Source organism: Otolemur garnettii, unplaced genomic scaffold (genome assembly GCF_000181295.1).
Source record: "Otolemur garnettii isolate 467f Iridium unplaced genomic scaffold, OtoGar3 scaffold00066, whole genome shotgun sequence".
NCBI classification, from domain to species: domain Eukaryota; kingdom Metazoa; phylum Chordata; class Mammalia; order Primates; family Galagidae; genus Otolemur; species Otolemur garnettii.
This window is the reverse complement of record NW_003852461.1, coordinates 1,929,648-1,951,566: the sequence shown is the minus strand read 5'-3', so window position 1 is coordinate 1,951,566 and position 21,919 is coordinate 1,929,648. Positions and strand designations below refer to the sequence as shown.

At 47.5% G+C, this 21,919-nt stretch overlaps 1 protein-coding gene and 1 pseudogene across 1 annotated transcript in view; both read left to right on the top strand.

The window, feature by feature from the left end:
- The window catches only part of LOC105887307, a 2,421-nt pseudogene extending 274 nt beyond the window's left edge, over positions 1-2,147 (top strand).
- DHCR24 (24-dehydrocholesterol reductase) overlaps positions 1-21,919 on the top strand; it is a 33,870-nt gene that overhangs the window by 4,799 nt on the left and 7,152 nt on the right. The window contains exons 3-6 of the mRNA XM_012807201.2: positions 4,009-4,114; positions 4,825-4,943; positions 10,740-11,003; positions 17,007-17,150. Of these exons, the coding sequence (XP_012662655.1) occupies positions 4,009-4,114; positions 4,825-4,943; positions 10,740-11,003; positions 17,007-17,150 (633 nt within the window). The remainder of the gene's footprint in view (positions 1-4,008; positions 4,115-4,824; positions 4,944-10,739; positions 11,004-17,006; positions 17,151-21,919) is intronic.

Here is a 21,919-nt window from a genome sequence, read left to right as displayed (position 1 = left end):
GCCTATAGTCTCAGCTACTTGGGAGGCTGAGGCAAAAGAATCACTCAAGCCAAAGAGTCTGAAATTGCTGTGAGCTGTGATTTAATGGCACTCTACAGAGAGCAACATAGTGAGAATGTGTCTCCAAAAAAAATATATATATATATCATCATTGTTGGGCCATTTGATAAATCTTTGGCCCAGCTACTTCTGGAAAGCTGGTCATTGTTTGCCTAAGGATGCTGGGGAAAGAGGCAGGGAGGGTTTTGAGGAAGGGACTACCAAGGCATGATGGGTATTTTCATGGTCTTGATTGTGGTAATGGTTTCACGGTTGCGTACATATGCACTTCTAAGGCGTGCAGTCTATCGTATGCTGAGTGTACATCAGTACAGGTGTTTTTAGGAAAAGGCACAGAGAAATAAAATAACTTAGCCAAGGTCTCACAATAACAACAAAATGAAATTGCAGAAGAAAAGATTAGTGGACATCCCACCCTTACTGGCTCCTCTATTTTTGGATATTGTGTTGTCGTTTTGGGATAAAACAGTGATATAATCTCTCGGTGTTGGCAGGCTTTAATTACATTGAAGCCTACTTCCTTTTTCCTTAAGCCAGCTTTCAAGAAGTAGCTGTCACTATAAATTACTTGGAATCTAGCGTTCTCTGTAACTGGAATCACACAGTACATTTTTGTCTAGCTTTGTCACCCAGTGTCCTTATTTTGAGATTTCTCCATACTGAAGCGTGTATCAGTAGCACATTCTGTTTCACTGTTGAGTAGTATTCCATAGTGTGGATAGCTCTGTTTATTCATATTGGCTGTTTCCAATTTGGAGTCTATTAGAAATAAAGTAGGCAAGTACTTAGAAGTGGCATGTCTAGCTCATGTGGTAGCTGCACATTTAACTTGCTTTTCAAAGTGGTTAACCATTTTACCCACCAGCGGTATGCACGTTTTAGTTGTTCCATATCATCATAAGCTTAAGCTGGCACAATAAGTCTTAATTCTAGCCATTCTAATGGGTGTGTAGTAGTTTCTCATTGTGGTTTTAATTTGCATTTCCCTAGTAACTAATGATATTGGGCTTGTTTTTTGTGCATGTTTGCCATTTATATATTTATTAAGGCTTGTTCGGATCTTTTGCTTTTTTTTTTTCAGAGACAGAGTTTTACTCTGTCATCCTTGGTAGAGTGCTGTGGCATCACAGCTCACAGCAACTGCCAGCTCTTGGGCTTAGGCGATTCTCTTGCCTCAGCCTCCTTGGTCTGCAGCTCTTGGAGCAGAGCCAAGAAAAGATTCCTTAAGGACATCAAAACGTAATGTATGGCTCGGCGCCTATAGCTCACCCGGCTAGGGCGCCAGCCACGTACACCTAAGGTGGCGGGTTCGAATCCCCAGCCCGGACCCGCCAAAACAACAATGATGGCTGCAACCAAAAAATGGCCGGGCGTTGTGGCGGGCGCCTGTAGTCCCAGCTACTTGGGAGGCTGAGGCAGGAGACTCGCTTGAGCCCAGGAGTTGGAGGTTGCTGTGAGCTGTAATGCCACGGCACTCTACCCAGGGTGACAGCTTGAGGCTCTGTCTCAAAAAAAAAAAAAAAACGTAATGTATAAAGTAAGAAATTAACAAATTGGACTTATTAAAAACTTCTAGTTTTCAAAAGACAAGCCACAGACCAGAATAAACTATTTGCAAATCATGTATCTGATGAAAGACTTGTCTCCAGAAAACAAACAGTCCAATAAAAAAAATAGCTAAAGATCCTAGCACTGTGGCTCAATGTGTCCATAACATCGCAGAGAAGGCCCCGATGCTGGTGAATGCTGCTGTGACTTATTTGAAGCCTCAGTTGGCCACATTTTGGTACTTCGCCAAGGTTGAGCTGGTTCCTCCAACCCCTGCTGAGATCCCTAGAGCTTTTCAGAGCCTGAAAAAAATAGTGAATAGTGCTCAAACTGGTAGCTTTGAACAGCTCACAGTTAAGGCAGCTGCGCTGAATGGTGGCCACTGAGGTGTGGATGTGGTTTTATGTCGGCGAGATCATAGGCAAGCATGGCATCATTGGCTATAATGTTTGAAGACCAAGCTTTAACATCTGATTACATTTGACTTATTAGAGAGGACCATGTGTGATCAGACTGTTACCTAAATAAGATGTGTCTGGACGGCGCCTGTGGCTCAGTGTGTAGGGCACCGGTCCCATATACCGGGTGGCAGGTTTGAACCTGGCCCTGGCCAAACTGTAACAAAAAATAGCCAGGTGTTGTGGCAGGCACCTGTAATCCCAGCTATTTGGGAGGCTGAGGCAAGAGAATTGCTCAAGCCCAAGAGTTTGAGGTTGCTGTGAGCTGTGACTCCGTGGCACTCTACCGAGGGCGACATAATGAAACTCTGTCTCAAAAAAATAAATAAATAAATAAAATGAAATTCTTTTTTCTCCTGTTTCATTTCAGGTAGTTGCTGTGTATTTTAGTTTACTAATCTTTTCTTCTACAATTTCTTATTTGCTGTTACTCTCATCCAGTGTGTTTTTCATTTTAGACATTGTGGTTTTCATTTCTAGAAGTTTGACTTGGGTCTTTATAATACATTCTTAATGCTTCTGCTTAAAGTTTTGAATATATAGAATATAGTTATGACAACTATTTGATGTTCCTGCCTGCTACTTTTAATGCCTGTGTTAATTCTGGTCTCTTTTACTCGATTGATTTTTCTTCTCATTATGGTCAGATTTTCCTGTCTTCTTGCATGCCTGGTGAACTTTGGATTCTGACATTGTGATGGAATGCAGAAATACCAATGCGATAGTATTTTTGTATTGCTGTCAATTTTGAGTTTTGTTCTAGGAGGCAGCTAAGTTATTTGGAAACTATTGGATCTTGAGTTTTGGGGGTGGGGTGGGGGAAGACCAGGACAGCATTTAATCTCTAGTTAATTTATCTCCTACTGCTGAGGCAAGAGCATTCTGAGTACTCTACCCAACGCCCTGTAAATTGTGAGGTTTTTTCCAATATGGCTTATGCAAACAGGCACTATCTTCTGCCTGTGCTAGGCCCTGTTATCTTTTCTGGTGGTTCTTTCTCTGACCTTAGCCGTGGATAACAGCCTTCTTTGTATGCCCCAACCAGTGATGAATTGAATAGTCAAGGGACACCCTTTGTAATTTGTAAAAAGTTTCTCCCTGTGCAACTCTCTCCTTCCTAGTACTCTGTCTTGCAGACTCTACTCATCTATTCACTTGGTCTTCTGGGGTTTTTATCTCTGTCTTCTCAACTCAGAGAGTCCAGAGGCCCCACCTGGGTTCCCCTCTCCACACCACCTAACTGCAGGCATTAGCTGGGCATTCGCAGAGCTCACCACGTTTGGTTCCTGTCACGCAGGGACCAGCGACTTTCATTGCTTATGTCCAGTGAAACTCTTCTTTTTCAAGCAGTAGGATAAATCTGGTCCCTGTTACTGCAGCTTATCTAGAAGCCCATGGGATGGCACAGTAATGTGTGCATTAAAAATTATGTTTTCTAAGAATATATAATGATACGGGATGATGGTTATAATACAGTGTTAAATTTTAAAAAGGCAAGACAGAAAACTGTGTGTGTGTGAGGGTGTTATAGCAAAACAGAAAATAGCAATATAGATGGATATGAGAAAAAACGAAGAGAATACATTCCATTATTAACAGAGGCAGCGCTAAAGAACTAGGAGGGATAACTTTTGTTCTCTTCTTCATTTTTGCTATGTCTTCCAACTAAACGAGTATTTCTCTTAAAATCTAGAAAAAAATAAGCTAAGCAATAAGTGTAAAGATATTTGAAGGGGTAAGATTAAACTCTAGCTAACTCAGAACTAGAAACTGCATTCACTGTAATTGAAGGCAGTGTGGTGTTCTAGAAAGAGCGTGCAAAGACTGGAAACCCTGCATTGGTGTTTACGCTGCTCTAAGATGACATATTCTGTGTACAGGAGTCCCCTCCTAGGCCTGGCAATCTCTTTGTGACCCAGTGTCTCTTTTCTTCTATCCACAGATAGTCCGTGTGGAGCCCTTGGTGACCATGGGTCAGGTGACTGCCCTGCTGACCTCCATTGGTTGGACCCTGCCCGTGTTGCCCGAGCTTGATGACCTCACAGTAGGTGAGGACTCTGTGTTAATGGGCAGGAAGAGTCAGGTGGCCCTCGGGTCACAGCTACTGGGCCTTAACCACCTTCTGTCTGATCCAGGAATTGCCACTATTCCATCTGTGACAAGAAGTCACCCTGACTTTTACTTACCTGTTCCAATGCCGGGATGTTCACTGCCCATTCTTCCATTTCTGAGCTGCTCAAGTTGTATCAGATAATAACACTTTCTAATTTGTGGCTTGAATCTGCTCCCCTGTGACTTGCATCCATTGCTTCAGTTCTGGGCAGGAGACTCAGGGATTAAGTCTGGCCTCTTTTCCCCCTGTAGCTTGCGTGGTCCCCAAAGCCTTTTATTCTCCAGGGGAAACAACTTCAGAACGCAACTTTCTGCTACCCCTCCAACCTGCTATTTCATTTAAGTCTTTCTTAAAATGAACGTGTGTAGGTTTCTAGGATGAGCCTGGCCAGAGGGGAGGGAGGGAGTGAGCACCCTTGATGGGGTATTCCCATCCATCCCCTGCCTCTGAAAACAAACCTCCCATCTCAGCTCTTCCTCCTCTCTCCTGCTCTCCAGATCCACAGAGGTGGGAAATCTACCCTCAGTCAACAGCCCCATTCCTGCCAGCCTGTCATGCCTCCCTTGCCTGGAGATCCCCCAGCTTCCAGACACCCCCTGCTCTTTACCCTGGAGCTCTCCCTGGTTAACACACGTGTCTCTGCAGGGGGCTTGATCATGGGCACAGGCATAGAGTCGTCATCTCACAAGTACGGCCTGTTCCAACACATCTGCACTGCCTACGAGCTGGTCCTGGCCGACGGCAGCTTTGTGCGGTGCACACCGGTGAGTTGGGAGATGGGGGATATTGGTTCCAGTTTGCCCTGGGGGTTAAGGATCCTGGGGTCAAGGAGGTGGCTCCCAGCGGGGTGCTTCATTTCAAATATTCCTACTCAGTCTTGGTCTGTATCTATCATAACTTGTAAAAATTTATGTAACCCCTCGTATATTTAGGCAAGGTTGTAAATGCTTCGTATCTGCTAAAGCCTTCGATCCTGCACAACATTATGATGTAGGTACTGCTGTTATCCTCATTTTACATTTAGGAAACTACAGCACAGAGAAGTTAATAAACTTGCCTTAGGTCACACAGCTAGTTAATCCCACACAGCTTGGACTCAAACCCTAGTAATCAGGCTCCTTGATCCTTGTACACCACACTGCCTCTCTGGAGGAAGTCAGGCCTCAGCATCAAAGCTCTGTAACACAATTTGTGAGGAACAGTCATGTGTCACTTAATGACAAGGATACATTCTGAAAAACACATGTTAGACAGTGTGTGTGAACATCAGAGCATGCTTACGCAAACCGAGACGCACGGCCCACTGCTCACCTAGGCTGTGTGGTAGAGCTTACTGCTGTAGGCTGCACTTCCGTGTGGTACATACTATACAGAATTCTACCACAATGCTAAGTATTTGTGTATCTAAACATACACAGATACAAAAGGGCTCAGCACCTATAGCTTAGCAGCTGGGGCGCCAGCCGCATAGACCAGGACTGGTGGGTTCGAACCCAGCCTGGGCCTGCCAAACAAAATGGCTACTACAACAAAGAAATAGCCAAGCATTGTGGCGGATGCCTGTAGTCCCAGCTCAAGAGAATCGCTCAAGAGTTTGAGGTCGCTGTGAGCTGTGATGCCAAGGCACTCTACCAAGGTGAGACTCTGTCTCAAAAATAAATAAACAAACATACAAAAGGTATAGTAAAAATATAGTGCACATGTAAAAGATTTTTTTTTTTTGAGACACAATCTCACTATGTCACCCTCAGTAGAGTGCTGTGGTGTCACAGCTCACAGCAACCTCAAACTTGGGCTCAAGTGATTCTCTTGCCTCAGCCTCCCAAGTAACTGGGACTACAGACACCTGCCACAATGCCCGGCTATTTTTTTGTTGTTGTTGTTGCAGTTGTCATTGTTGTTTAGCTGCCCTGTGTCAAGTTTGAACCCACCAGCCATGGTGCATGTGGTTGGCACTGTAACCACTGTGCTACGGGTGCCAAGCCATATGTAAAAGATTTTTAAAATGGAGCCCAGACTGGTGACTTAGACCTGTTATCCCAGCACTTTGGGAGGCAGAGGTGGGAGGATTACTTGAGGCCAAGGGTTGGAGATCTATCTGAGCAACATAACATAGTGAATCTGTATAAGAGAAAAGAAAATAGGATTAAAAAAAAACGTGGCTAGGTGCTCACTCATAGCTCAGTAGTTAGGGCGCCAGCCACATGCTTAGTCCCAGCTACTAGAGAGGCTGAGGCAAGAGAATCACTTGAGCCCAAGAGTTTGAGGTTGCTGTGAGCTATGATGCCATGGCACTCTACTGAGGGTGACAAAGTGAGACTGTCTCAATTTAAAAAAAAAAAAAGAAAACATAAAAAATGGTATACTTGTATAGGGCACTTGCAGTATAGAATAGAGCTTACAGGACTGGAAGTTCTCTGGGTGAGTCAGAGTGAGCGGTGAGTGAGTGGGAAGGCCCGGGGCTCGACTGCACTGCTGTAGACTTCAAGAACACTGTACACTTAGGCTACACTAAATTTACAGAAACTGTTTTTCTTTCTTTTGTAAAAAATTAACCTTAAGTTATTGTAACTTCTTTACTTTATAAACTTTTTGAAAACTCTTTTGTAATAACACTTAAACCACAAACACATTGTACAGCCCAACAAAAATATTTTCTTTATGTCCTTAGTCTGAAGCTTTTCTCTATTAAAACTGTTTTTAATTTTTGTACCTTTTAAACTTCTCTTGTTACAAACTAAACACACATGAGCTTAGGCCTACACAGGATCAGGATCATCAGTATCACTGTCTCCCACCTCCACATCTTATCCCGCTGGAAGCTTCAGGAGCTTGGAGCTGTCATCTGCTAGCCTCACAATGCTCTTTTCTGGAACACATCCCAAGGGGCCTGCCTGAGGCTGTTTTACCATTAACTTTTTTTTTTTTTAATAAGTAGAAAGAATATACTCTAAAATTAAAGATTAAAAGTATAGGATACTGGCTGGGCATGATGGCCCACACCTGTAATCCTAACACTCTGGGAGGCCAAGGTGAAAGGATTTCTTGAACTCAGACAAGACCAGCCTGAGCAAGAATGAGACCCTGTCTTTACTAAAAAGAGAAAAATTATGGCTCAGCACCCGTAGCACAGTGGTTACGGTGCCAGCCCCATACACAGAAGTTGGCAGGTTTGAACCCAGCCTGGGCCAAATTGCATCAAAAAAATAGCTGGGTATTGTGGTGGGCGTCTTTAGTCCCAGCTACTTGGGAGGCTGAGGCAAGAGAATCGCTTTAGCCCAAGAGTTTGAGGTTGCTGTGAGCTGTGACACCACGGCACTCTACTGAGAGTGACATAGTGAGACTTGTCTCAAAGAAAAACTAACCAGGGCAGCGCCTATGGCTCAGAGGAGTAGGGCGCTGTCACCATATACCAGAGGTGGCAGGTTCAAACCCAGCCCCGGCCAAAAAAAAAAAAAAATTAGCGGGGTGTGGTGGAGGGCTCCCCAGCTATCAGGAGGCTGAGACAGGAGGATCATGTGAGCCTGGGAATTTCAGATTGCAGTAAACTAGATTGAGGCCACAGCACTCTAGCCTGGGTGACAGAGTGAGACTGTCTTTAAAAAAAAAGTATAGGATAGTAAATACATAAACCCAGCGTGACCCAGTCCTTTATTATCACGTATTATGTACTGTACACGGTTGTATGTGCAGTACTTTATATGATTAGAGGTGCAGTAGGTTTGTTTACAATGTGTTGTGGGTCCCCAATGAGTGGGACCATCGTCGATGGGATTCATCATTGACCCAAATGATATTATGTGGTTGTCAGCCTAACAGAGGGGCTCTCTAAAAGAAAAGATATTTATTTAGAAATAGAGCATTGTAATGGGATTCACATGCCATGGTAAACTATGTGCATATTCAGGCAAGTAAAAGGAGACAAAGGAAAAATTAGGAGGATTATGTGATTGTTTTAAGGTAATTACCCATGGCTACAAAGATTAATAACAAGGGAGATGCCAGTCCAAGGTGGGGCGGGCAGTTGCTAGGCAGATGTCCTTGTAGAAATAGTTTTTGTGTAAGGTTGTGATGACCTTTGTGCAATATTGCTGGGGTTTGTTTTGTTTTGTTTTGTTTGAGACAGAGTCTCGCTCTGTTGCCCAGACTAGAGTGCCTGGTGTCAGCCCATATCACAGCAACCTCAAACTCCTGGGCTTAAACAATCCTCTTGCCTCAGCCTCCCAAGTAGCTGGAACTACAGGTACCTACATGGTTCCTGGCTAATTTTTCTATCTTTAGTAGAGATGGGGTCTCACTTTGCTTAGGATGGTCTTGCCCTCCTGAGCTCAAGGGATCCTCCCGCCTTGGCCTCCCAGAGTGCTAGGTTACAGGGGTGAGCCTCCACACCTGGCCGCGGGTGTGATTTGTGTAGAGTCTTTCGTTATCAGGCACATTAAATGTAAAGAGCACCCGTCTTCGGGGCCTTCCCCAGCTCTATTTGTCAGGGTTTTCTTGGCCTGAATGAGTCTGTTTTGAGTCTGACAACTTCACACAGCGCGTAACTATATAACTGAAAGCGATTGATGGGGCAGTTTGGAAGATAAAAGGCAGTCCTACCACCAAGCTGGGAGACAAACATTTAAGGCCTTTTACCTGAGGAGGGATTGAAACTTTCAGCAACCTCAGATCTGTCCTAGCATGTGTGAGGGGCACCTGGGATGGGAAGGGCAGTTCAATGCTTTTGAAGTAGGTATTTCAGAGAGACCCCAGAAAAGCTGTTGTCGACGAGCCCACCACGCTGCTAATCATATAAAATACGGCACGTGCAACTATGTACAGCACATAATACTGGGTAATAAGGGAGTATGTGACCCGTTTATGGATTTACTATCATGTACTTTTAATCATTATTTTAGAATGTACTCCTTGTAAATATTTTTTAAAAAGTTAACCGGCCTTGGGCGGCGCCTGTGGCTGAAGGAGCAGGGTGCCAGCCCCATATACCAGGGGTGGCAGGTTTGAGCTTGGCCTTGGCCAAAACTGCAAAAAAAAAAAAAAACAGTTAACTGGCCTTACAGAAGAGAGCCCAGGGAGAGACTCCCAGTTTGGGGGCTCTGGTCTTAGATGAGAGTTACCCCTCTCAGACTCCCATCAGCTCAGCGTGTCTCCCTATCTTCTAACCTGTTTGTTATCAGCAGAGAGAGGGGACAGAACAATCGTAAATCCTCTCCCTTCTCTGGGGCCCACGTGCCTCACCTGACAAATGTCAGGAGGAGTCAGCAGGTGTGTCAGGCTGTGTGGACCCCCTCAAGTAGAGCCATGCACAGAACGGGTGCCCTGGAGTCAGAACCGTGTGATTAGCTGGTGGCCCAGAAGGGGAGTTGTGGGCCCAGTTCTGTCCCAGAGGCTTCTGCCAGCCTGCTGCAGAGCTGTCCTGCTGCGTCCACCATGCCCACAACCAAAAGCGTTCAGGGTTAGGGAGCCTGCACAGGGCTGTCCTCTTGGTAAAGGCAAGATGAGAGAAGACATTTTCAAAAAGAACTTTATTAGAATCAAATAAATTAGAGTGGCCAAAGGAAAAGTCAGTTGTCTGTCTTGAGACAGATGTTATAACAAGAAAATGACAATGTTAGGTACGGGTGTGTGGAGCCAGGGGCGGTGTTGGGAGGTAGGTGATCTTGTCTGAGCCCCAGATTTGCTGAGCTGGCTTTCTGGGAAGCCTTGGCTGAGTCAGGTCTCCTGGAGACTCACTTTCCTTACCTGTCATCAGGGGTGTTACTACTCTCCCTGGGCTTTGTCAGTGGGAGGAGGTTTAAGGGGGTGAATTCCACATTCCAGTGGACTAGGAAAGGCTTTATAAATGTTTGGGGGTTGTTATGTTTTGTTTTGTTTGAGACAAGAGTCTCACTCTGTTGCCCTGGGTAGAGTCCATGGTATCACAGCCCACAGCAACCTCAAACTCCTGGACTTAAGCAAACGATCCTCCTAACTCACCCTCCTGAGTAGCTGATACTATAGGTTCCCACCATAATGCCTGGGTAGTTTTTCTGTTTTTAGTAGAGATAGGGTGTCACTTGTGCTCAGGCTGGTCTCGAACCCCTGAGCTCAAACAGTCCACTCACCTCAGTCTCCCAGAGTGCTAGGATTACAGGTGTGAGCCACTGCACCTGTCCTGTGAATGTTAGTAATGGCTCAGAAAGGTGGCATTTAAGTGTTCCCTGGCTACCGTGACTCAGAATAAGGTCTCAGCTCTTGGCCTCGCCTTGGAACCCTGCTCCTTAGTCCCCCAATTGTGGGTCTTTGGGCACTGCTGGTCATGGCCTTCCTGGGTAGCCTGTGGTTCAGGGGCAGGCCCAGGATGGAGGATGCTCACTGAACAAGCACCCCTGAGACAGAGGCCTTATTAGGTAAATGCCATAAGGAAGCTGTAGAGACCCACGAAGTGTGGTCTGTAATGTTCATTGGGTGGGTTTACACCAGATAGTGACAGATCAGGGATTTAGCCAGGCCCCAGTTTTTCTCCCACAACGTGGGGTCTGGGGCTCCAGCTCTCAGCATGTGTCACTTCTGTCTCTCAGACTGAAAACTCAGACCTGTTCTATGCTGTGCCTTGGTCCTGTGGGACTCTGGGCTTCCTGGTGGCTGCCGAGATCCGCATCATCCCTGCCAAGAAGTACGTCAAGCTACGATTTGAGCCAGTGCGGGGCCTGGAGGCCATCTGTGACAAGTTCACCCACGAGTCCCAGCGGCTGGAGAACCACTTTGTGGAAGGGCTGCTCTACTCCCTGGACGAAGCCGTCATCATGACGGGCGTCATGACAGATGAGGCAGAGCCTAGCAAGGTAGGCCGGGGGCAGCTGCTTCAGACCAAGACCAGGGACAAAGAAGGCCGAGGGGGTTTCTGGGACTGAGGCTGGTCCCCTACCCCAGCCAGCTCTTCAAGGCTGCTCCCTGGGCTAGCCTAGCCCACCCGGGGTACAGGCAACAGGATCCCCTACCAGAGACAGTGATGAAAGCTTCTGTTTACTCTGGCCCTGCTACCTGCTGGGAACGGGCTGGTCCCTTGATAGGTGTAATCTTTGGCGCTCACAGCAACCCCATTAGGAACCGAGGCTTCAGGAGCTAATGTAAACTCCCACAAGGTGGGAGAAACCAGGATCTGAGTAACCGATTTGATGCCTCAGGATCCAGACTGACACTCCTTCCACGTACACCGTGTAATTTTTAATAGGATTTGTGATTATAAGAGACTTGAAAGACAGTGTTTTTCAACCTTCTTTATCTCACAGCACACTTGAACCTACAGTTAAACTTCTCAGCACACTTAAATTATGTTGATCAAAATAAGAGTAAAATAAAGACTATACTTACTGTGCTTTGAACTTCCTTTAAAAATGATTCAATTAATGATCTTTACAAATACTTACAGCACATCTAAGATCCTCTCACAGCACACAAATTGACAATCACTGGTATAAATGAATAAAAGGAAAGAAAAGTCCCCCCCCCACCCCATAAACATGACCAAAGCCAGCTGTTGCTGATGTATTTGGTATATAGTAAGCCCTCTATATCTGTGGCCTCCACATCCATGGTTTCAACCAAGCACAGATCAAAAATATTCAGGGCTCAAGTGGCTCAAGTGGCTATGGTGCCAGCCATGTACACCTGAGCTTGTGGGTTTGAATCCAGCTCAGGCCCACCAAACAATAATAGCTGCAACCAAAAAATAGCCGGGAATTGTGGTGGGCACCTGTGGTCCCAGCTACTTGGGAGGCGGAGGCAGGAGAATCGCTTGAGCCCAGGAGCTGGAGGTTGCTATGAACTGTGATGCCACGGCACTCTACCCAGGGGGACAGCTTGAGTCTCTGTCTCAAAAAAAAAAAAATTCAGGGCTGGGATGGATGGTTGCATCTGTGCTGAACATGGACAGACCTTTTTCCCTTGTCATTATTTCCTGAGCAATACAGTATAAGAACTATTACACAGGCCAGGCTGGTGGCTCACGCCTGTGACCCCAGCACTTGGGAAGCTGAGGTGGGTGTATTGCTTGAGCTCAGGAGTTCAAGACCAACCTGAGCAAGAGTTAGACCCCCATCTCTAAGAATAGCCTAGCACTGTGGTGGGGGCCTGTAGTCCCTGCTACTCGGGAGGCTGAGGCAAGAGGATAGCTTAAGACTAGGAGTTTGAGGTTGCTGTGAGCTGTGATGCCATGGCACTCTATCAAGGGTGACAAAGTGAGACTCTGTCTCAAAAAAAAAAAACAAAACTTTTACACTGTAAATGCAAACATTTACATTATAAGTAAGCTAGAGAAGACTCAAAGTACAGGGGAGGACACATGTAGCTTATATTCAAATACTATGCCATTTTATGTAAGGGACTGAGCATCCTTGGATTTGGGGAGTTCTGGGAAACAATCCCCTATGGATATTCAGAGAAGACTATTTCTTTTCTTTTTCTGTGCATAGATTAAGTTTTTACTTTTTAAAAATTATTTATTTATTTATTTTGAGACTAATTCTCACTCTGTCATCCTGAGTTATCATAGCTCACAGCAGCCTCAAACTCTTGGGCTCAAGAGATCCTCTTGCCTCAGCCTCTTGAGTACCTGGGACTATAGGCGCCTGCCACAATACCAGGCTAATTTTCCTATTTTTATTTATTTTTTTGCCCATAATCAAAACTTTATTAAAAGACTGACATCAAAATAGGAGATTGCTATTGTATACCTTACAAAATCAAACTTAATTCTCTTAGTAGATGAACTAGAATTACTGAACTTACAATAAGGCTTTCTGTGAGATATCACCACTTCAGAAAGTTGTGTAGATCATTAGTGTTGCTTGCTTTGCTTCTAAATGAACACCCTTCTGTGAGTCCGTCCTTTCCCCTGTAGGCTGGCACAGCACTGTTGAACAACCCACACAAAGAACCCCTGTCTGAGCAAGGCTGAAAGCTATGGTAACCTTGTAGCAACCTGGCCATTTTACATCCATACAATAAGAGTTTGGACTTTGAACTAGGCGTTTCTTTTTATATTTTTTCTTTTCCTCTTCCAAGGACGGATGTAGTAAATCTCTCTAGCCAAAGGCATCTTGATACTTTCCCAAGGCCAGCTCGTCTGGACCGCTCAGATGACACTCCTGGCAGGCAGCATGTGAGCTGGCACTCCTAGTTTTTCTGTTTTTAGTAGAGGTGGGGTCTCGTTCTTGGTCAGGCTGGTCTCGAACTCCTGAGCTCAGGCAGGCCACCCACCTCGGTGTCCCACAGTGCCAGGATTACAGGTGTGAGCCACCTCGCCTGGCCAGTTTTTAAGTTTTTTAATTGCAAAAGTAGCAGAGCAATGTTAGAGTCCACAAAGTTCAAGTGTATGTCTTACACCCAGGGAAACCGCTGTAACAGTTCAGTGTACGTTCTTTGAGACCATTTCTGTGTGTGCATGTGTGTGCCCCCATCATTCATCACACCGCACTGGTGCCTGTAATACTGGGCTTAACGCATTACTTGCTGGTGAACATTTATGTTGCTTAAATTGTTGCTCTCACCAAGTAGGTTGCATTGAAGATTCTCTTCCATCTGTCCTTGCCCTTTTGTGTAAGATTGAGTTTTAAAAAATGGAATTTCTAACCCAAAGGTTTCAGAACATTAACCTTTGCTAGATAAAACAGAACAGCCCTCCCGAAGAGCAGCACTTCCGCCTGCCCGTGTGGTCGTGTGTGAGAATGCCTTTTCCCCTACGTTCTTGCCAACAGTGGATAGTATCACTCTTTCATTTTTGCCAATCTGATAGGGTTAAAAATAGTATCTCGTTTTATTTTGCAGTTCCTGGATCACTTGCAATGTTTTGCATCCCTTTGCAGAGTTTTTCGGCTTGTTACCATTCAGCTGTGATCCCAGTTCAAGTGTGTCTTTCTAGTTCTGTGTAATAAGCATTTCTCCATGTTATACTGTCTCCATCACCTGCAGCCTTCATGGGCATCTGAACATTGCATTGAGTGAATGCCCCACCACTGCCCCATAGTTGGAAATTTAAGTTGCTTCTATTTTTTTCATTATTTTAATTAACAGATCACCGAACATCTTTTGTCTGTAACTTGAATAATATCTTAAACTGGAATTGGTAGATCAAAGGATAGTACCTCTTAAGGGCCTTATCTATACCTATATACTTTAAATCTTTCCAAAACTGGAAAGGGCCAGAAAAGCATTTGGTATAACCTGCTAGGGGCCCAGCTGGGACAGAGCATACTTAAATCCTGGTCTCTGACTCCAGGTTCAGTGCCAGGTCTCTAAGACATATCAGCACCTAGAATTTAGCATTGTCCGTAAACATTGCTTCCTCTGGAACACTGTTGAGTGCTGGAGGATGGGGTCCTAGAGCAGTGGTGGCAGCACTGGATACTGAGTCCCCATGGTACTCCCCAGCTCTGCCTGACCCAGGCCAGAGCCCGTAAGCATGTATCATCTAGCACCTGGTCACTTAGCAAGGATGCCTAGACTAGAGGTCTGCTCCACGGTGTTGCTTTAGAGGTCGTCAGCGATAGTAAGGCCAAGGGAGGGGACTGAGGGGAGGCGCCACACCCACTGTGCCCAAAGCCCTTTGCTGCCATCTGTTTGATGTATTAGATACCATCCAAGGTTATTATTGAGCAGAAGGGTTTGTACAGATTTTTTTTTTTTTTTTGAGACAGAGCCTCAAGCTATCCCCCTGGGTAGAGTGCCATGGCGTCACAGCTCAGAGCAACCTCCAACTCCTGGGCTCAAGCGAGTCTCCTGCCTCTGCTTCCTAAGTAGCTGGGACCACAGGCGCCCGCGCCCGGCCATTTTTTGGTTGCAGGCATCATTGTTTGGCGGGCCCGGGCTGGGGATTTGAACCCGCCACCTTAGGTGTATGTGGCTGGCGCCTTAGCTGCTTGAGCCACAGGCGCTGAGCCTGTACAGATTTTAAAATGTCACTTGGTTCCCTTATTTTCCAAGGAGATAACCAAGGACCAGAGGGCCTTACAGAGAGGCTATCCTAGAATCAGTAGCAGGGGGACTGAGCCCCAAAAGGCCGTGGGGCAAGACCCTGACACCCAGTGGGAACAGAGCTGGGGCAGGAAAGTGATCAATGCCATGAGATACGTGACGGTTTAGGAGCATTTCTTGCGAACATTCCTGGTTAGAAGGCTGCTTAGCAATTTGTCCATGTGTGCCATGCTCTGCGATGGGCCCTGTGTAGGCACTGAACAGTGTAAGGCTCACGACAACCCCAGACAGAGGCAGCCGGACCCTTATCATGCAGGGAGGTGCCGAGACCGGAAGTGGCTTGCTATCACAGTGTGAGGGCTGCACCTTCAGCTCTCGGCCTCCTTAGCTGGCATTTCTGGCAGGAACTGCTCCTCCCACATCAGTAAACACCAGGAACACCTGTATCCAGGTACCTGCAAGTCTTGCCTTCATCATGCAGGTAGTGCCACAGCCAGGTGTGTGCCAGGCCTCACCTGGGGTTAGATCGGGTTGCTCTGTTTCCTGTTGGGTTTCACCTTCCCTCACATTAGCAGGCAGAGACCAGTGTGTGGGGGTCTTTTGCCCCAGCTTCCACACTGCAGGGAAGCCTCCTAGCAGCAGGGAGTCACACTAGACGGGCTGCACGTAGCTGCAGGTGCTGGAGACCAGTGGAGGGCAGGATGGCCCGGCTGTAGGGCAGAGTGGGCTGGCAAAGGGATGGGGAACCGTGTGGGCCAGTGAGAGGCAGGGCCAATGCTGTGCCCACTTTGGGTAGGTGCCATGCCAGGCACCATCTACGTTATCTTCTTCAATCTTCCCCAAACCTCCGGGGGTAGCAATGTCTCTATTTTTCCTATACAGAAAATGAGGCTCAGAAAGTCTGACTAACCAGCCTGCCCTAGGTCGGCCAAGTGCACTGTCAGAGGAAAAGACAAATTAATGGGCTTTGTACAGGATGGTCCTGTTTTTATAAAACTGTGTGGATGTATGTATAATTTTCAATAGGCACAGAAAACTTCTATACAGTATGTATTTTATTGTCATTTTATATGCGAAGAAATAGGCTCAGAGAGTGACCTGCCCAAGGTCACACAGCTAGTGGGGACTGGGCCAGACTTTGGTCCTGGCTGCCTAACCCTGGAGCCTGTGCTCTTTTCAGAATGCCCCTGCCTATCCCAGAGAACATGTGCTCAGTCATCCCAGGGCACATGGCAAGTGAAGACCCGACCATTTAGGATCATAGAAGACACTAGCTCCATATAACATTTGGGCATTGGAGCCCATGGGGTCCAATGCCAGGGAGACGTGTGGGTTTACTCTTGTGAGTTCCCTCCAGACGACGAGGCTGTCCAAGGCAAGTGTGTTGCCAGAGGCCTGTGGAGCTTGGCCCAAGGACGGGAGGGCAAGTGACTCAGCCAAGCAGCATCATGGGCCCTGGGCGGCAGTGGGGGGATAACCCATGCTCTGTGCTTGTGCCAACGCTGGCTGGTGGAGGACGGGAGAGAGAAGGAGTCCCCTGCACGGAGCATGACATCGTGGCAGACACTTAAACATTTGTACATGTGCCTGCCGTCAGGGAGCAGCAGGCTAGGATGGGGTCACTGATTTATGATCAGGGAATTGCTGTTTAGCTCTGGGCATAGCACTTAACCTCTTTGAGCTTCTGCACTCTGCTAGCAAATACCCACTGTGCTAACCTTACCCAGACTTCACACATCCCACAGGTGGTAACAGACGTGAAAGGGCTTTGAAAAGGCCAGAAGCTCTGAACAGAAGCCAGGTATCACTGTTACGCCCTGATGGCATCGGGCGCTTGTCTGCAGGCTGATCACAATGCCCTCTTGTCATTCCAGCTGAATAGCATTGGCAATTACTACAAGCCGTGGTTCTTCAAGCACGTGGAGAATTACCTGAAGACCAACCAGGAGGGCCTGGAGTACATCCCCTTGAGACACTACTACCACCGCCACACGCGCAGCATCTTCTGGGAGCTCCAGGTGAGGCTTGGGTTTCCCGGAGTCCTGCTCCTCCCGGCCAGCCGGCAGGGAGCCAGGACAGTTAACTTCATGGCCACACTCTCTGTCTCTTAAGGGAAAAAAAAAGAGTGGCTTTGTCCAAAGGAACTGAAACGCTGCCTTAAGCAGCAACACAAGTCACTTCCTTACCAAGCGTTTGCTTAGTGCTGGGGAGTGAGCCACTGGGCAGGCACTTGTTCTGTCCTTGAGGAGTGGTTGATCTAGCCAAGCACACAGATCCCCGCACTGTAAAGGGCATGGAGACCAGAGGAGGACTTGGCTAGTTCTGTCTAGGGCCTGAGGTAGCAGACAAGCTTGGCCTTGGCGGGTGAGCAAGAATTTGCTATTGTCAATTGGGGGCCTAAGGGAGGTGGACAGGTGGGAAGCAGTGACATTTTAAATTGGGGGGCAGGAGTGATGTCAAGAAAGACCCCACAGGAGATGACTTGCGAACAGGGACCTGAACACAGGGAGGGCAGGCCACGCAACTCTGGGGGAGCCTGCACAGGCAGAGGACCAGCCAAAGCCCACGGCTTGAAATGGGCTAATGTAAAATGAGCCAGTCTAACGTGCAGTTCAGAGGAATTTAGACATCTACAATAAACAACTACCCCTCTATCTATTTTCAAAACATTTTCATCACCCTAAAGGGAACCCCAGACCCACTAAGCAGTCACTCCCTATCCCCCCCTTGCTGCACCTGTGGCAAACACCAGTTTGCTTTCTGTGTCTATGAATTTACTATTCTGATAATTCATGCAGATGGAATCATACAATGTGCCTTGTGTGGCTGGCTTCTTCCACATAGCATGATAGTTTCGTGCATCCGTATTTCATCTCCTTTGTATGGACGGGCCGTATGCCGCTGTACAGCTAAACCACATTTAGGTTTTCCACTCATCTGTTGGACATGTGGGTTGTTTTCAACCTTTTGGCTCCTAAGAACAGTCTTTCCGTGAACTTCTCTATGTGCAAGTATTTGTTTGAATACTTGTCTTCAGTTCTTCGGGATATATACCTAGGAGGGGAATTGCTGGATCATATGCCAATTCTGCCTAACTTAGCAAGGAACTGCCCAGCTGCTTTCCACACGGGCAGTGCTGTTTCACGTTCCCACCAGCAGCGTACAAGCGTTCCAGTTTCTCTACATCCTCACCACTTGTTATTATCTGATTTTTAATTATTATTATGATGATAGCTACACTACTGGGTGTGAAGTCGTATCTCACTGGTTTTGACTTGCATTTTCCTAATGACCAATGATGTTGAGCCTTTTGTTACGAGCTAGTCGGCCATTTGTGTATCTTCTATCAGAAAGTGTCTATTAAGTCCTTGGCCCCCGTTTATTCATTTGTTTATTTATTTATCTATTTATTTTTGAGACAGAGTCTTACTTTATCGCCCTCGGTAGAGTGCCGTAGCGCCACAGCTCATAGCAACCTCCAACTCCTGGGCTTACATGATTCTCTTACCTCAGCCTCCCCAGTATCTGGGACTATAGGTGCCCACCCACAACACCCGGTTATTTTTTGTTGCAGTTGCTACTGCTGTTTTAGCTGGCCGGGGCTGGGTTTGAACCCACCACCCTTGGTATATGGGGCTGGCACCCTACCCACTGAGCCACAAGCTCCCCCTTCTAGCCCTCTTTTAAATGGGGTTGTTTGTCTTGTTGAAATGTAAGAGTTCTTTGTATATTCTGGATAGTAAACCCTTATTAGATACATGACTTTCAAATACGGTAGAACCTCTGTAGTTGACCACCTTTCTATATCAACCACCTCCTTAAGTTGACTTTAATTTTCGTAGACCAGACATGAACTACATTTATGTGTCAGTACAGTGAGCCTAGTTCCTTATGTTGACCACCTCCACATATTGACCAGTTTGTTATAGTCCTTTGGGCGGTCAACTTACAGAAGCTGTGCTATAAGCCAGGCATGGTGGCTCACACCTGTAATCCTAGCATTCTGAGGGTCTGAAGTGAAAGGATTACTTGAGCTCAGGAGTTCAAGACCAGCCTGAGCAAGAGTGAGATCCGTCTCTACTAAAAATACAAAAACGAGTGAGGTATTGTGGTGGCCCTTGTAGTCCCAGCTCCTGGGAAGGCTGAGGCAAGAGGATTGCTTGAGCCTAAGAATTTGGGGTTGCTGTGAGCTGTGATCTATAATGATACCATACTCTACCCAAGGTGACAGAGTGAGACTCTGTCTCAAAAAAAGAAAAAAGTTCTATATTTAGGTTGTTGATGTGTTGAGTTAATTTTTACATCTGCAGTGAGGTAAGTGTCAAACTCCATTCTTTGCATAGAGCTTTCGTTGTCCCAGAAGGTTGTGTGTGTTGGAGAACAGCAAGAAAGCTGCTGCCTAGAGCCGTGGTGGGAAGTGGGGGCAAACAGCAGCCGGGACTCGATGTTGTGCCTCTTTGTAGGTCAGGAAGGACTTTATGTTTTCTTCGGAGTGGGGCAAGAAGCCAGTGAGGGTTTTGAGCAGGAAAGGGGCATGGCCTGATGTTTGCTTTGAAAGAATAACATTGGCAGCTAGACTGGGAATGGATGGTGGTGGGGGTGGGAAGAGTGGATGGGAGGGCAGGAGAAGGATTTCTGTTGTCTGAGGCAGCAGCAGTGGAGAAGGAGAGAAATGTCAGGTCTGAGAGCTGCTGGGAGGACGAACCAGTCAACAGGATTTCCAGGCAGATTGGCCATGGGTGTGATTCCAAGGCTCAGGGCCCATGGGGCTGGGTGAACAGAGGCACCCTTGACAGTCATGGGAAACATGGGGCTGGGACCCGGGAAGGCCTGAGAGGCTTCTGGATGTCCAGGTAGGCAGGCAGCTGACTGTGTGTGTCAGGACTTCAGGGCCGCAGGAGGGGCTGGGGCTGCACATACAAATGTGGCAGTGGCAGGGAAATGTTATGCAAAGCCGGGAGGCAGATGAGAAGAAAAGAGGTGTGAGAGCCCAGCCCTGGGGCACCTGCAGGTGAGGGGAAGAGGAGCCGGCCGCGGAGAGGGGACCAGGGGACCAGGGGACCCTGCCACCTGTCAGAGTAGGGGGGCAACCCAGGAAAATGTGGTGTCCCAGGGACCCCTGCAGGTGAGGGGAAGAGGAGCCAGCCACGGAGAGGGGACCATGCCACCAGTCAGAGTAGGGGGGCAACCCAGGAAAATACACCTACAGGATAGGGGAAGAGGAGCCAGCCGCGGAGAGGGGCCTGTGCCACCAGTCAGAGTAGGGGGGCAACCCAGGAAATGTGGTGTCCCAGGAGCCACGGGAAGGAAGACCAACAACTGTGCCAAATGCTGCCAAGGGAAGTAAGGACAGAGATCAACCTTGGTCTTAGCCAGAGGAAGATCTGTCTTCACTCTTCTCTGCACAAGCTGTGCCCCTCTTTGTTCTTAACTGGAACCTGGCTGTCCCCTGCAGCTCTCTCTAGTGGCTCATGTTCTCCCCAAAACCCTCCTGCCAAGGGGACAGGGGAGGTAAAGTGGGTCCTCCTAGCCCCACAGTACTGCCTCTATCCTGTTCTGACCCCGGGACAAAAATCACCTTCAGCGACTTTGTAGCACGTGCCCAAGAACCCCACCCACCCAGCAGCCCCAGCTCCCCTCCCTGGATCCTGGATCACTACCCCCCCACCTCCAGTCCTCTCAGCAGAGCCTAGATCACTATCACACCCTTCAACTTCAACACTGTGACTCAATGCCCACAGAGACGGTCCTCCCCCGCCTGGCCTCCCAGCTCCCTGAACTCCTCTCTTCATTTTCCTGTGACCTAATCAATTATATGCCCTTGGTCACTGACTCTTATGTTACCCCTTAGAGCAGAGGGTGGCACTTCGGGCCGGTGGGGAGCAAGTGTGAGAGTTGAGACTGGCCTGTTTCTGTAGATGAGGTCTTACTGGAGCTGGCCACACCTGCTCATTTGTGTATTGTCTGTGGGTGTTCCATGTGGCAGAGGTGAGTAGCTGTGACAGACTATATTTTGCAATGCCTAAAATATTTGCTCTTTGGCCTTTTAAAAAGGTTGGCTCATACTAGCCTTTGTTCCTTTGTTCATTTTATTTTGAGAGTGTCTTGCTCTGTCTTTTGGGCTAGAGTGCAATGGCATCCTCACAGCAACCTCAGACTCCTGGGCTCAAGTGATCCTCTTGCCTCAGCCTCCCACATAGCTGGGGCTATAGACACCCACCATAATGCCTGGCTAATTTTTCTATTTTTAGTAGAGATGGGGTTTTGTTCTTGCTCAGGCTGGTCTTGAACTCTGGCCTCAAGCGCTCCCCCTGCCTCAGACTAAGTGGTTGCACCGCGCCCAGGTGCCTTTGTCCCTTTGTCCATATTCATTGTCTCTGCAGTTTCACTGGCAAGTGTTTGCCCTGTGCCCATCCCTGCTCTCTTTACCACCATGCTCCCTCACCCTGACTTCAGTCCTTCCTCCCCAGGGCGCATAGTCCTCCATATCAGCCTCTTAGCAGCTCTTGGGAGCCCCTTACCTCCTGCGTCCCCTCCATAGCCTGCTTAGGTTTCATCAGTACCATGCCCCTGGTTCTCACTCCTGCCACCCCTTCCGTCATTTGCAGTGGAAGCCGTTGGCCAATACAGGGAGTTACCAGCAGTGAGGAAGAATGTGACTGGGGCCCTTGGCGTTGGTGTTTCTTGGAAGACTGTTGCCCCAGGTCTGCCTCTCGGGGTGGAAGCCCTGTAGCCCTACAGAGCAGAGGTGGCCAGTGGGATGCTGGACACAGGCAAAGGGCAAGAG